At 36.6% G+C, this 13,469-nt stretch overlaps 1 protein-coding gene across 2 annotated transcripts in view; it reads left to right on the top strand.

Moving 5' to 3' along the window:
- The window catches only part of Chrm2 (cholinergic receptor muscarinic 2), a 147,849-nt gene extending 135,266 nt beyond the window's left edge, over nt 1-12,583 (top strand). For both annotated transcript variants that reach the window (XM_019208593.2, XM_033764530.1), the window contains one exon: nt 7,346-12,583. In XM_019208593.2, coding sequence (XP_019064138.1) covers nt 7,346-8,786 — 1,441 coding nt within the window. In that variant the 3' untranslated portion in view covers nt 8,787-12,583. The remainder of the gene's footprint in view (nt 1-7,345) is intronic.
- Nucleotides 12,584-13,469: the final 886 nt, after the last annotated feature.

Raw genomic sequence — 13,469 nt, 5'->3', positions numbered from 1 at the left:
ATTATTATTATTATTATTATTATTATTTGTATTGGGGATCAAACTCAGGACCTTGTGCTTGCAAGGCAGATGGTGGAACCACTGAGCTAAATCCCCAAATCTTATTGATTATTATTAATCATGTTTTTGTTAATTAAACCATTATGATAATTTAATATTACTTCTACCAGTGTACCACACACATTTTTATTATTGACATAGGTCCAACACACACACACACACACATTCACAATTTTCTGTTAACTACCAGAAATTGTGATTAATGTGTCCTAGTCACTTTTCTTGTCACTGAGACAAAAATCCTGATGCCCCCCCCAGGAGAGATTTGTTTTGGCTTGTATTTTCAATCCATGATAGGCTGCCTACGAGGCAGGAAGACCATCATAGCGGAAGGGCCTGCTTCAGAGGAAAGATGACCACATTGTGGTGGCCAGAAGAAGCAGCGGGGCATGGAAATATAGCATTCTAGGTCATGTCCCCAAGGACTCACCTCTCCTGACAAGGCTCCACCTCTTCACAAATCAGCTAATGCACCCTCATAATCCATTAACTTTCCAAACGCATAAGGCTTTGAGGCCATTTTAGATATGAATCATAACATTCTAACCCTGGATCCCGAAAGACTTTATGCAAAATACTTGTAGTCTGTCTCTAAAAGTTGAAAAATTCTTAACAGTTCCAGTACTGGTCAAAGGTCCCAGTCTAGAGTTTCCTCTGAGATGCAAAGTAAAGCCCCCATCACTCTTGCATTCTTCAAGCCCATAAAACCAGCAACATGTGGATGATGCCAAGGTCTACTGTCAGCTCAAGCAGTATTCAGGCTCACTTAGATCATTGCTACAGAGGCCTCTGAGTGCTTGGATGCCTGATCACTGTGAAGTGAATCCTAAAGCCCAATTCTCTATGTGGTCCTTTTTGAGCAGGGCCCAGAGGCTCCCTTTCCAAATGAAAAATTTACAGTTTTGCACTCTTGAACCTGAAATGAGCAGCATCTTACAGATTCTTGACAAGTGCTCAAGGCATCTTTCTTATTGTTCTGTTGCAAGGATTTTTTTTTTAACACAATCTTTTTTTATTAGAACATGTTTGCAGTACATGCATTTTACAATCGTCCTGAGGAGTGGGATACATGTGCATAATGCAGTTTCTTTTTTTTTTCCTGTACTATATTGTTTTTATTTATTTATTTATTTTCCTCATTGAGTTCATTGGCACATTTTAGGGATACAATACAGTTACATTCATTATTGGGAGTTTGTACCTTTACATGACAGGTCTTCTTTCTCGTTTTTTACCCCCGTCCCTGCCCTCCCTTAGCTCACCTTCCCTTCTCTTCCCCTTCCCTCCTCCTCTAACTCTCCTTTTCCAATTTTAATTCATGTTAAAATCATCCAATTTAGCTCATATTTATGGCATATACTATTTACATTTATTAAGGTTACTAGGTTCCTATATATGGCTTATCTGTGGTTGATATCTTGTTGTTTTTGTTTGTTTGTTTTGTTTTGTTTTTGGTACCAGGGATCAAACTTGGGACCTTTCCCTGTCAAGGCAGGCAGTGGAATCACTGAGCTAAATCCCCAGCCCCTGGCTTATCAGTATTCTATTTACTTTTCCATCTGCTCCCTCTAACCCCTTCACCCTTGGTCCTGTATCTTCCCCAAGGATTTTAAGACATCATCCTACAGCGATACCTGCATACCTATGTTTACAGCAGCACAATTCATAATAGCTAAATCACAGAAGCAGCCTGTAAATCCATCAACAGATGATTGGATAAAGAAAATGTGGTATCTATATAAAATGGCATATTATTCGTCTATAAAGAACAAATTTGAGACATTTGTATGAAAATGGATACACCTGGAAAATATAATGTTGAGTGAGATAAACCAGATACATGAGCTTAAATCCCATATGGCAGCTCCCATTTTAGTGAGGCCAAGTACGAACAAAAAGAATAATATAGGAAGGATAGAAGGAGACTAAGGGGTGATCACTCTGCTTCTTTTTAATGCTAATCTTTTTAGCAATGAAGCTCTTCACAGCGCCAGATTTGCAAACAACTCCTTTTTTGCTAAACTCTAAACATTTTAGATGAGCTTTTTGCTGCTGATTTTTAATGTAGATCAAACTAAAATCCACCAACAGTACCCTTGCCACATCCTCAATGCTGGCTGCCTTGAAATTTCCTCCACCACTTTAATTAGTATGCTACCCTTAATCTCATTTTCTCACAAAGTCTCAGGACATAAGCAAAGCATAGACAGATTTTCTGCCAGAATGTAAAGAGATGGAAGCGAGGGAAGAGGAATAGGGAAAAAACAAGAACCAAGATATGTCATGTACAGGTACAAATTCCCAATGGTGAATGTGATCATGCTGTATACCTAAAATCTACCAATAAACTTCATTAAAAAATTAAAAATTAATGTGATGGTCTTGAGTCCAACTGTCAATGAGTTCTTATTTCCAGCTGAAATCTTCTGAACCCTGTCTTTACCATCTTCATTTCTATGAACATTACGGTCTTCAGAGATAGGACCAGAGTTCTCACCAAGCCTGGCTTACAGGTTTCCAGGGCTTCTCTAGAGGATATCTCAAACCCTTCCAAACTTGCAAACCAGTTCCAAAGACCTCTAAAACCACATGGTTAGATAGTTGTAGCAATAACCAGTACCAAAATCTGTCTTAGTAACTTTTCTGATCACTGAGACATGACACCAATCATCCACAACTTAAAGGAGGAGAGGTTCCTGTTGGCTCACATTTTCAGTGGTAGGGTGGCCTTGAGGCAGAAAGAGATAGGGGAAGAGCCCACCATGGAGAAAAGCTGTTCATGTCATGGAGGCCAAGAAGCAGAGAAGAAGAGAGAGAGAGAGAGAGAGAGAGAGAGAGAGAGAGAGAGAGAGAAGGGAGGAGCCAAGGAGGCAGATAAATTCATGTATAACCATTCCACATATTTGAGTGAATTAGTACCACTCGTTTAATATTTGACATTTATAGATCATGTTTCAGAGACATTGTGTCACTTTGACCCTTGATAAAACTCTGAAAGAAATGGAGATTATTATTGTTGTTGAGGAAAAAATAAAGGTAAGGTTTGTAGCATTTCAGAGACATGCTCAGAGTTATGCAACTAATTAAGAGTAGAGAGAGCACCCGTGACTGTGCGAATAAAATATTGAACTGTGATATATTTATCTGCTGCTATGCATAGGGACTTTTTATTTTTATTTTATTATTATTTGGGGAGGGGGTTGAGACGGTCTCCTTGTGTAGTTGAGACTGACGTGGAACTCACTATGCAGCCCAGGCTGGTCTTGAACACATAGCGATCCTCCTGCCTCAGCCTCCCAAGTGCTGGGATTACAGGCATGCGTCACCACACTCGGCTATGCATAGGGACTTTTTAGCCAAGAGAAACTAACAGCAGAAATTTTGTCATCTCATAAATTTCCATAATAATTCCAGAACTTCATTGTAAACTAAATTGTAAAATACCAGATGGAGTCTTATTATACACTTGCCATATTAAGACATGGAGTCCTTAGAAAGTGTTATTAATTGTTTAATCTGTTGTGATTGTTTCATCAATGATGTAATGATTATGGCCTTAATAACACTCCATGGCGACAGGATGGAAGGAAAGCTTTTATAGCAGTTCAGACAGCAGAGAGACAAAAGCTGATGCAAAGAGAAGCCTTTCATGGAAAAGGAATCGCCCTGGGTTCTGCGTCCTCTCTGCGTCACCCTGGCATGAAGGAATGCCACCCTTCAAATATTTGTGCTCCCTTCTAAAAGGAACACTTTCCATTTTTAAATAACAGTGTCTGCATAACTTAGCACTTATTATTACTCTGAAAATTCGGGGGCTCCAATAACCAAATATGTTAATATCATATACATTTACTGTTTGTCCTAAAATTTCCAGGTTCTCCAATATGATCTGTCTTAGCTAGCAACCTGTAGGCATAGTTCATCACTATGCTGATGCCTAACAATTTCACATATTACTGAATACTGAATAAAATATAATTCTTCAGAAGGTAAGGGAGGGCTGGGGATTTAGCTCAGTGGTTCCAGTGCCTGCCTTGCAGGCACAAGGACTTGAGTTCATTGCCTGGTACAGAAAAAAAGAAAAAGGTAAGAGAGATAGAGATGAAATATCTAAGCAAAAGGGGATGATGTTAGTCTTTTGCTTTAGATTATTTACTCACCAGCCTTATGCCCAAGAAGTTACTTAACCTCTTCTATAACCTCAAATTTCTTCTGCATATAGAGAAGACAATAGAATGTGTTTCATGTATTTCTATAATTATTAATACTCAACGAGATAATATATATTTGAAAGATATAAGACTAAATTTTCCTTTATTTTTGTATTTAAAAAGTAATGTATGTCACTGGTTTAAAAAAAAGGAAAAGTACAAAGATGGAAAGCAAACAAATAAATAATAAAGGATCAGAATAAGAATCTAATAGCTTAGTGTAAATTATATAGAATCACTATTAACTAGTACCAATTATAATAAGGATGAGATAACTATTCATAAATCAATTATTTGCCTTTCTAGTTTAGTCTATTAAACAAAAGATCAAACAACTGGATTTCAAATGCCCATTTTTCAATTTAATTTTTATATATTATTTCCAGAAGGCAGTTACAAATATTTTTTTAAAACTAGAATATCACTCTGGGCTTTATCGAAGGGAATGTGGAATAATACTCAAGTATCAAAGATAATATTTAACAACTGATATTTTCAGTCAAAGTTAATTAAAATTAAAATTTTACAAAACATTTATACACAAACAGTTTAGTTCCAAATGTCCATGAATTTATATGATAAACAGAAGAAAGTACTACTTATAAACAAGTTAGAATTCTGATCTTATAGTTATGTTGGCTTTATTCTTTACAATAATGTTAGGCATAATGAAATTATTTTGTTTGAACAAATTAGAGTAACAATGGCTAAAAAAAAGGATTTTACTGATGGTGATTTCCATTGTTTTTACATTCTTCTGATTAAACATTTCCATGACTCCCAGTGAACCTTGGGCTTCTTTTTATGAATATAAAATACATACACACATATATACACCTATGACATCATGTAATGACTCATTGCATAAAATAATTATGTCTGTAATAATCTGTGCCTTTGTGCTTTGCTTATCTCTTATAATAAACTAATGTACAGGTTCATACATCAAAGACAGGACACAAGTATATCTCTTTTAACAACTGTATAATATTCCTTATAAGAATACTCGATAATATATTTTACAATTTTTTGTCAATCATCAAATTTAATATTTCATGTTTTTTGCTACAACATTACAGAATGATCATTTTAGTAGATCTCTCTAGCTGAAAAAAATCTCAAGATGCAGAATTCCCAAGTTTCCTAATAAGTGTAAGGTTTTATATATTTCCCGTTGAATTTTTATTTAAAATTTTCATAGATACAAATAAATTTCCCTCTATGGCAATCAACCCCATATTCATACCAAATAATTAAATCTTTCTACTCTAGGTAGAAAATATTTCACTTTCTTGAGTTTGCATTTTATAATTATGAGGTTGAGTACTTCTGTACATATTTAAAAGTCTTTAATGTTTAATTTTTCATTTATCTAACTAGCTGACCAATATTTTAGATTGTTAGTCCTTTGTCTTTCCTTTTTCCAAACTCTTTTATATTAAGAAAAACATGAGCACTTCTTTTGTATGTATTGTACAGATATTTTTTCTACAGTTTAGTTTTGTTTCTTTCTATGCATCAATTTTAAATAATTATATAGTACTTACATATATTTTTCTATATGGTTTATGTATTTATGGGTCTTAGTATGATCAAACTCCTCCTCACAGGGTAACTTTTTTATTTTAAAATGCTTAAAGATAATTTGCTCTCTGAAGCCGAATAAACCACTTGTTTAAACATTGCTTGTGCAATGAGCATGGGAACAGAAGTATTTTCTACATGAATTTCAAAGGATAAACCACTGCTTCACCTATACCCTAAAGCTTTGCTTTGTAATTAGTGCAATCAGAATTTAAAGATTTCTGAATTTTGAAGTGAAAACAAGTAATTTCTCTGTACTTGATCTTTTCTCTGCTGTTCAGCCCACAGTAATTTTAACTAGAGGGGTAGAGATTGAACTAGTTTTTCCCTCAGATACCTCTTCCCAAGCAATATGTCAGAGCTCTTTTGATGAAATCTTAACTTCCTGTCTTGAATCTCCACTCAATGGTCCCCTAACTTTGACAAGATTATTTGAAAAATGGTGATGATAATTTACTTAAGTGCAGCAGATTTAGAAAGTGCACTTAAGTTTAATAATTGTGTTTTTATCAACCTATCTTTGTCACCAGAACTTACACTTCTCACAGGCAGAGACTTCATCTTAATCATCACTGAGAGCTCAGAATAAATCATGATGCCGAAATGAAGTGACTCCATGGGTAATGTAAAGACAGAGTGAAAGAATTAATATCTGGACAAGCTTGAGGGTTATAGTCTCATCCTTCTCACTGATGTAGTATATGATCTTATATAAGTTTCTCCATGGTTTGGGGCCACAATTTTCTCTTCAATAAAACTGAAGGTTTGGCAGAAAGCATAGTAAGATAATACATTTAATAGCAGTTGGAAACAATGTTTTCAGAAAATGGGCACAATCCTATCACTATGATTTAATAAGCAATGATTATTTTTCAAGAAATAGAATATTGGAAATTTTACTGGTAAGGTTAGATGAGTACAAGTGCAAAACAGAAGTCAAATAAAATAATTTTCACTGAGGAATTACATTGGGTAATAAAGTATTTTTACATTGTCTTTATTATCCCCGTCACTAATATTATGAAAAAGGCTTAGGGTAACCAGGACAAGAACTGCTATCGACTATAAAAGTCACATATTCAGTTTTATACTTTCTCCCATAATTTTGTCCTTTCATTGCTTTATGAATTTTTACAATCTTTCCAGAAACTTCTGGATGCTTTGGAAAGTTTCATGCATAATTTTGGTTTATTTAGTTCAGCTCATCAGGATTATGCTCTGTTTATTGATTGAAGGGATAAGTAGAAAGATGCTAGATAAATAGTCATATCTATACATGGGCACAATCATAATGTTATTGAACTTTGCTAGCTTGAAAGCTCCTTTTGAATCCTCCATTTAAAGTATTTTCCTTTTATGCAGGGAATTGTACAGTAAACATGCAAAAGAAGGAGCATTTTTGGGTAAAAGTGATTCAAAGGAAAGAAGCCTGATGCATTTTACAGCAATGTTTATATTGTATTTGTTAATTGTATTCTATCTCCTTACAGGTTTAAATGCTTATTTGGCTACTTGTCTACTGAATACAAAATGAATAATTCAACAAACTCCTCCAATAATAGCCTGGCTATTACCAGCCCTTATAAGACTTTTGAAGTAGTATTTATTGTCCTTGTGGCTGGATCCCTCAGTCTGGTAACTATTATTGGGAACATCCTGGTCATGGTTTCCATTAAAGTCAATCGCCACCTGCAGACTGTCAACAATTACTTTTTATTCAGCTTGGCCTGTGCTGACCTCATCATAGGTGTTTTCTCCATGAACCTATACACCCTCTACACTGTGATTGGCTACTGGCCTCTGGGACCTGTAGTGTGTGACCTTTGGTTAGCTTTGGACTATGTGGTCAGCAACGCCTCAGTCATGAACCTGCTCATCATCAGCTTTGACAGATACTTCTGTGTCACGAAGCCTTTGACCTACCCAGTTAAGCGGACCACGAAAATGGCAGGCATGATGATTGCAGCTGCCTGGGTCCTCTCCTTCATCCTCTGGGCACCGGCCATTCTCTTCTGGCAGTTCATAGTAGGGGTGAGAACTGTGAAGGATGGGGAATGCTACATTCAGTTCTTCTCCAATGCTGCTGCCACCTTTGGCACTGCCATCGCAGCCTTCTACTTGCCAGTAATCATCATGACTGTGCTGTACTGGCATATATCCCGAGCCAGCAAGAGCAGGATAAAGAAGGAAAAGAAGGAGCCTGTGGCCAATCAAGATCCAGTGTCTCCAAGTCTGGTGCAAGGAAGAATAGTGAAGCCAAACAACAACAACATGCCCAGCAGTGACGGAGGCCTGGAGCACAACAAAATCCAGAATGGCAAGGCCGTCAGAGGTGCTGTCACAGAAAACTGTGTGCAGGGGGAGGAGAAAGAGAGCTCCAATGACTCCACTTCAGTCAGTGCTGTGGCCTCCAATATGAGAGATGACGAAATAACCCAGGACGAGAATACAATATCCACTTCCCTAGGCCATTCCAAAGATGAGAGTTCCAAGCAAACATGCATCAAAATTGTCACCAAGACGCAAAAAGGTGACTCATGCACACCGAGTCATACCACTGTAGAGCTAGTTGGGTCTTCAGGTCAGGATGGAGATGAAAAACAGAACATCGTAGCCCGCAAGATTGTGAAGATGACTAAGCAACCTGCAAAAAAGAAGCCTCCTCCTTCCCGGGAAAAGAAAGTAACCAGAACAATCTTGGCTATTCTGTTGGCTTTCATCATCACCTGGGCTCCGTACAATGTCATGGTGCTCATTAACACCTTCTGTGCACCCTGCATCCCTAATACAGTGTGGACAATTGGTTACTGGCTCTGTTATATCAACAGCACTATCAACCCTGCCTGCTATGCACTTTGCAATGCCACCTTCAAGAAGACATTTAAACACCTCCTTATGTGTCATTACAAGAACATAGGAGCTACAAGGTAAAGGCGTCTGGAAAAGAAGGAAAGGTGGTCAAAGGGAGCTTGAGAAGAACACAAAGGATGAAAGAGCCCCCACATTTAATATCTCTGCCATTGCACTTTATAGTCTATTATGGAATGTGCAATTAAGGAGCTCAACTGTGACACTCAGCTCGTGCTCGTGTTTCAGTCTGAAAAACCTTGTCCCTTATCAACCCATCCAGTTAGGAGCAAGGGGACAATGAGACACGTTGGCATGGCTGATTTAAGGAGTAATCTCTGCCGTCTCGTATTTTCTTGAGAAGGGCTTCTGAATCTACGGTTTTACCAGTCTCTGCACAAGAAGAATAATGTTGATCTCTTTTTGTTTCTCTTTGTTGTTGTTCTCATGGGTCTGTCCATGCATAAGGATGAAACGGCACAGCTCCACGCTGACATGGACACTCGAACATAAAGAAGTGGACACTACTTAGTGGAGACATGAGGAGAGCAATTAAAAGAAGGCAGCCATGGTCTCCAGAGTATTGAGCGTGTTCTGTTCTTGTTGGATGGTATTATTTGCAGGATTGTACTGTAATTGATCCTGATTTTTTTCACCTTTTCCTCTTCCCACCATAAAAAGCAAGCAAAAACACAGAACTCCATGTAGGTCACACCATTTTTTTCTTGTTACTGCATTGATTTTTGTACCTTCCTGCTCTACATTGTGTGTAGGTAAAATCTGTGAAATTTTCAGTAAATCCAGTGAGAGCCAGCCATGCATTGGGGCACTTCAGCCATCTCTACTATATCCTTGGTATTTTTGGGGGTTATAAATGCCCACTAGCATTTAGTTCACCTCTTGTTTTTTGTGTAGAATTTTTTCACCAACATTTCCCCCTAAAGTATCCTTTATTTTAACAGAATAGTCTACTTGAAACATAAATATGCTTGAGAAACAAAGGCATTCCAAAATTAATTTCATCAGTTAAAAAATGTTCAATCTAGTTGAAGAAAGTTCACTGGGGCCAGATGGATTTTGAGATGAGCAAATAGACAGTGAAAAGGTCATTATGCTTGACCTGGAGCCTCCCTGACCTGTGTATGAAATGTTAACTTGTGTAACATGAACTCCTGACTTCGCAGGCAGGAAGAAGATGTTGCTTTATCCATTTGGAATCTTAAACAAGATTAGTTTACTGAGGCAGTCCCAAGAGACTCAGACATTCTGTCCAATGCCTGCTAATGGATGATATTTGAATTATATTCAAGGATGGCTATAATCACTCTGTGAATAGTGAAAGGGGAAAATGTAATACACAAGCATTTACTGAAACTATATATTCCATGTTCCTCAAATTGTCAATTCTCTTTAAGATCATTTACCCTCAAAATTCTCCAATCTGTAGAATTATAGCAATCTTTGTGATAGAAATATAGTGGCTATAGATGCCAAACAAGCTCAGAGAATATAACAGAAAGATGTAAATGGCCCTTCTTACATTCCTTCTCACCTTCTAATTCTAGTCCATGAAAACCCCATGTCAGAGAGTATTATTTAAGTGGCAGCATTATATAAAATAGTGTCTGTGTTGAAACTTTTTATTTAATAGTCAAAATAAATATGCTTTTATTGATTCCCATTTAACTTTATTTTATCTTATATCCTTTTTTGTATTATTCACTCTTGTCTTCCAGTCATATTTTCTAAAAATGGCCTAACTGATAGAAATTAAATTTATAAATGCCTTTTCAAATTTTATATTCTGCTTTGTAATACCTTGCCCAGTAATAATGATATGAGCTACATGAAGAATGTCAGTATTAAGCCTCATAACTTATTAACACTCTTTTATATTACTTATGTCATTACTGGCATCTCAAAAATTTGAAGAGTTTAAAAAAATAAGCCCAAGAGAAATTAAAAAAAAACACTGTAAATAAGAAACCAATTGCCAACAATATTTGAATATGTTCTTTATAAAAATAACTTCATGTTCAAGTAACTTCACTTGTTTCTCCCCAAAATCTCTATGTGTATACTTACAGCAGTTCATTAAATCCCTTTAGTCCACAATTATACCACTGTATATGTTTACATTTTAAATCCATATTTTTTGTTCTTTCAAATCAACCAATGAATTGATCAGAAAAAACATCAAGCCAATGTGAACAACAAAAAACAAAAAAAAAATAGCCTACTGTTTCAGTTTTTAAACATGTTATGTTATTTGATACAGATTTAACTTCACTTGGGATAAACCTTTTGGAGCTCAAGATTCAGGTCTGGAGGTCAGATTTTGTTTGCTCTCCCAGCCAGGTCATCAAGAGCCCACCTGTCTCACTCTCATTGGCTCTTCAACCTTCCCTTTCTTCTATTAGTTCTTGATATGTGCCCAAGCTATAACTTCATTGGAAAAGGAGCTGTTACATTCAAGAAAAAAAATCAAAGACAAATGATACCATGGAAATCTTTCCAATGAGAATCAGAAAATAGGAAAAGTGATTAAAGATAAGTGGAGTAATAGAGATTATAGTCAAGGACTTGCATTAACTCTTGCTAGTTTTGCTTATTGCAGTGATGGTCAGTCAGGGGCAATTTCCCTTCCAGGAGACACTATCAATATGTAGAGACATTTTCGACTGTGGAGAATAGGAGGAAGCATTGGTATCCAGTGTGTAGAAGCCAAGTGTATTGCTGTGGCTACCGAGCAGACTACGACATTCAGGATAGACTCCACACTCTTTCCAAACAAAAACTGGTTGTCTCAAAGTATCAATAATGTCAAGGCTAAGACACTCTCATTTTTGTTACATTTCTAAAGTTTATATCCTGTAAGTGAGAAAATAATCTTAGACTAGTTTTAGAAGATCAGTGATAACTGCTTACTGTTGGAAAAAAAAAAGTAATACTCACCAATCATGTATCAGAAATTCCCCTTCTGGTATAATTAAAATGCACAGAGTGAGAACCGGGCCACAACTATATACTGAAACTCACCAGACCATCCACATTATTTCCAGCATTTTAGTGTCTAATCATAATCACCACAAAGTTAATCAAGAGATTGCAGCAGTTATTCGGCAAAATGTTTGCAGTTGATATGGTCAGTTTCATTGGAACTGCCATTTTTCCTTTCAACACAATGAAACACCCCTTTAAAAACAATGATTCATCACTTTTGTTTTTTCTTGAAACATCAGTATCTGTCCAGTATTTATTTCTTCTCTACTCACAGCAATAATATAAATACAGCACAGTGGTCTTGTAAGAAGATAAATTTAAGTATATGGAGAGAGCCAATTCATTTCTTAATAAAATAAATGATTGTCCTTTTGCCAATCCACCATCAATTTATTGTCAGATCCCAAGTATTAGGTCTAAGTCACCAAAATAATAAATCACCAGGGACAAGATCTCTGGTTTTCCTTGTGGCAGCTGGAGGTCCCACACACTCCTGCTTTTTGTCCACTCATTGCTTTGCAGTTTAGAAAAGATGATATTGGGAGAGATAGAAGTTCAAATCGATGGCAACAGTTATTTAGCAATTAAGTCTACTTTTATTTTCTTCTACTGAGTTCATTGACCGTTACTTCCTCCCCACCAGTTTGATAATAACCCTTTCAACCACCATCGCATTGGTATTCAAATAGATTAGGAAAGCACCCACAGCTGGATGAACTTGTGCAAAGTATATTTTTAGCATGTATATACAATACCACGCCTCTTCAATATGCTTCTGTGAAAGGGGTGCACGCTGTAGCATGAACTGTGTGCATATTAATGTATCTTTCTGGAATATGCTGTATGCTTAATATATATATATATATATTCTATAAATAATATAATAAAATGTACAATAGAAATACATATTTCTGTATGCAAATAAATATATTATGCACAAAATCTTACTATGAAGTGTGGTATATATTGCTTCACAGTAATAACGGTAGATTTCATGTGCCCCAGTTTCCCCAAAGGTAGTATTTGCATTTGAAGGAAGAGATTTAAGAAGAGCCAAAGTCCTCTATTGAACTGCTTCATAATCATGGAGAGCCTGACACTGGTTTCAAATATCTCCTGGAGAAGTAAATTAATAAATTGTGCTGGCATCACCCCACATGCTAACCATGCTTTCTTTCTTCTGTGCCCTGACGGGCCTGTGACGAGCAGCTTCACAGCCGGTGTGGGTCCAACAGCTGTGTTGATCTCCTGTCTGATTGCCTGATGAGGCTGTGACCAACCCGATCTCACACGGTTTCACTCTTTTTCAAATTGACTGATTTTAGTGAAACGAAAAATAATCAGACTGGGAAAAAAAGACGACCTTCAGAATGTTTTTCATCTGACAAATGAGGTAAAAACTCTTCGAGCCCTGTATCACATAGACCACTCTTTCAATTTGGGTCCAATACAGAGTCCCATATATCAAATGCTGAAATATTAAAGGAAGTATAAAGTGCAAGTTTCCTCGTGAAATTACAAAATAGTCTGTTTCTAAATGTTCTTCCTTGTCCTCATAGTGATCCTCCCTCTTTCTTCATTGTCCACACAACTAGCCACCTTCCTTAGAGCACTGTCTTTGACCCAATTAGCACAAATTCATGATTATAAATTGCTGCTTTCACGCCTTCCCAGGAGATGCCTGCATTTTAACAGGAAAATTGTAAACTGTCAACCTGTGAAAGTTATTGTTACAATCCTTAGACACCAAACCATGCAATGGTA

The sequence above is a fragment of the Fukomys damarensis genome, unplaced genomic scaffold (genome assembly GCF_012274545.1).
Source record: "Fukomys damarensis isolate Sample0158 unplaced genomic scaffold, DMR_v1.0_HiC HiC_scaffold_16, whole genome shotgun sequence".
Taxonomy (NCBI): Eukaryota; Metazoa; Chordata; class Mammalia; order Rodentia; family Bathyergidae; genus Fukomys; species Fukomys damarensis.
Note: the sequence above shows the minus strand (reverse complement) of the source record. Positions and strands in the feature narration are given on the sequence as shown.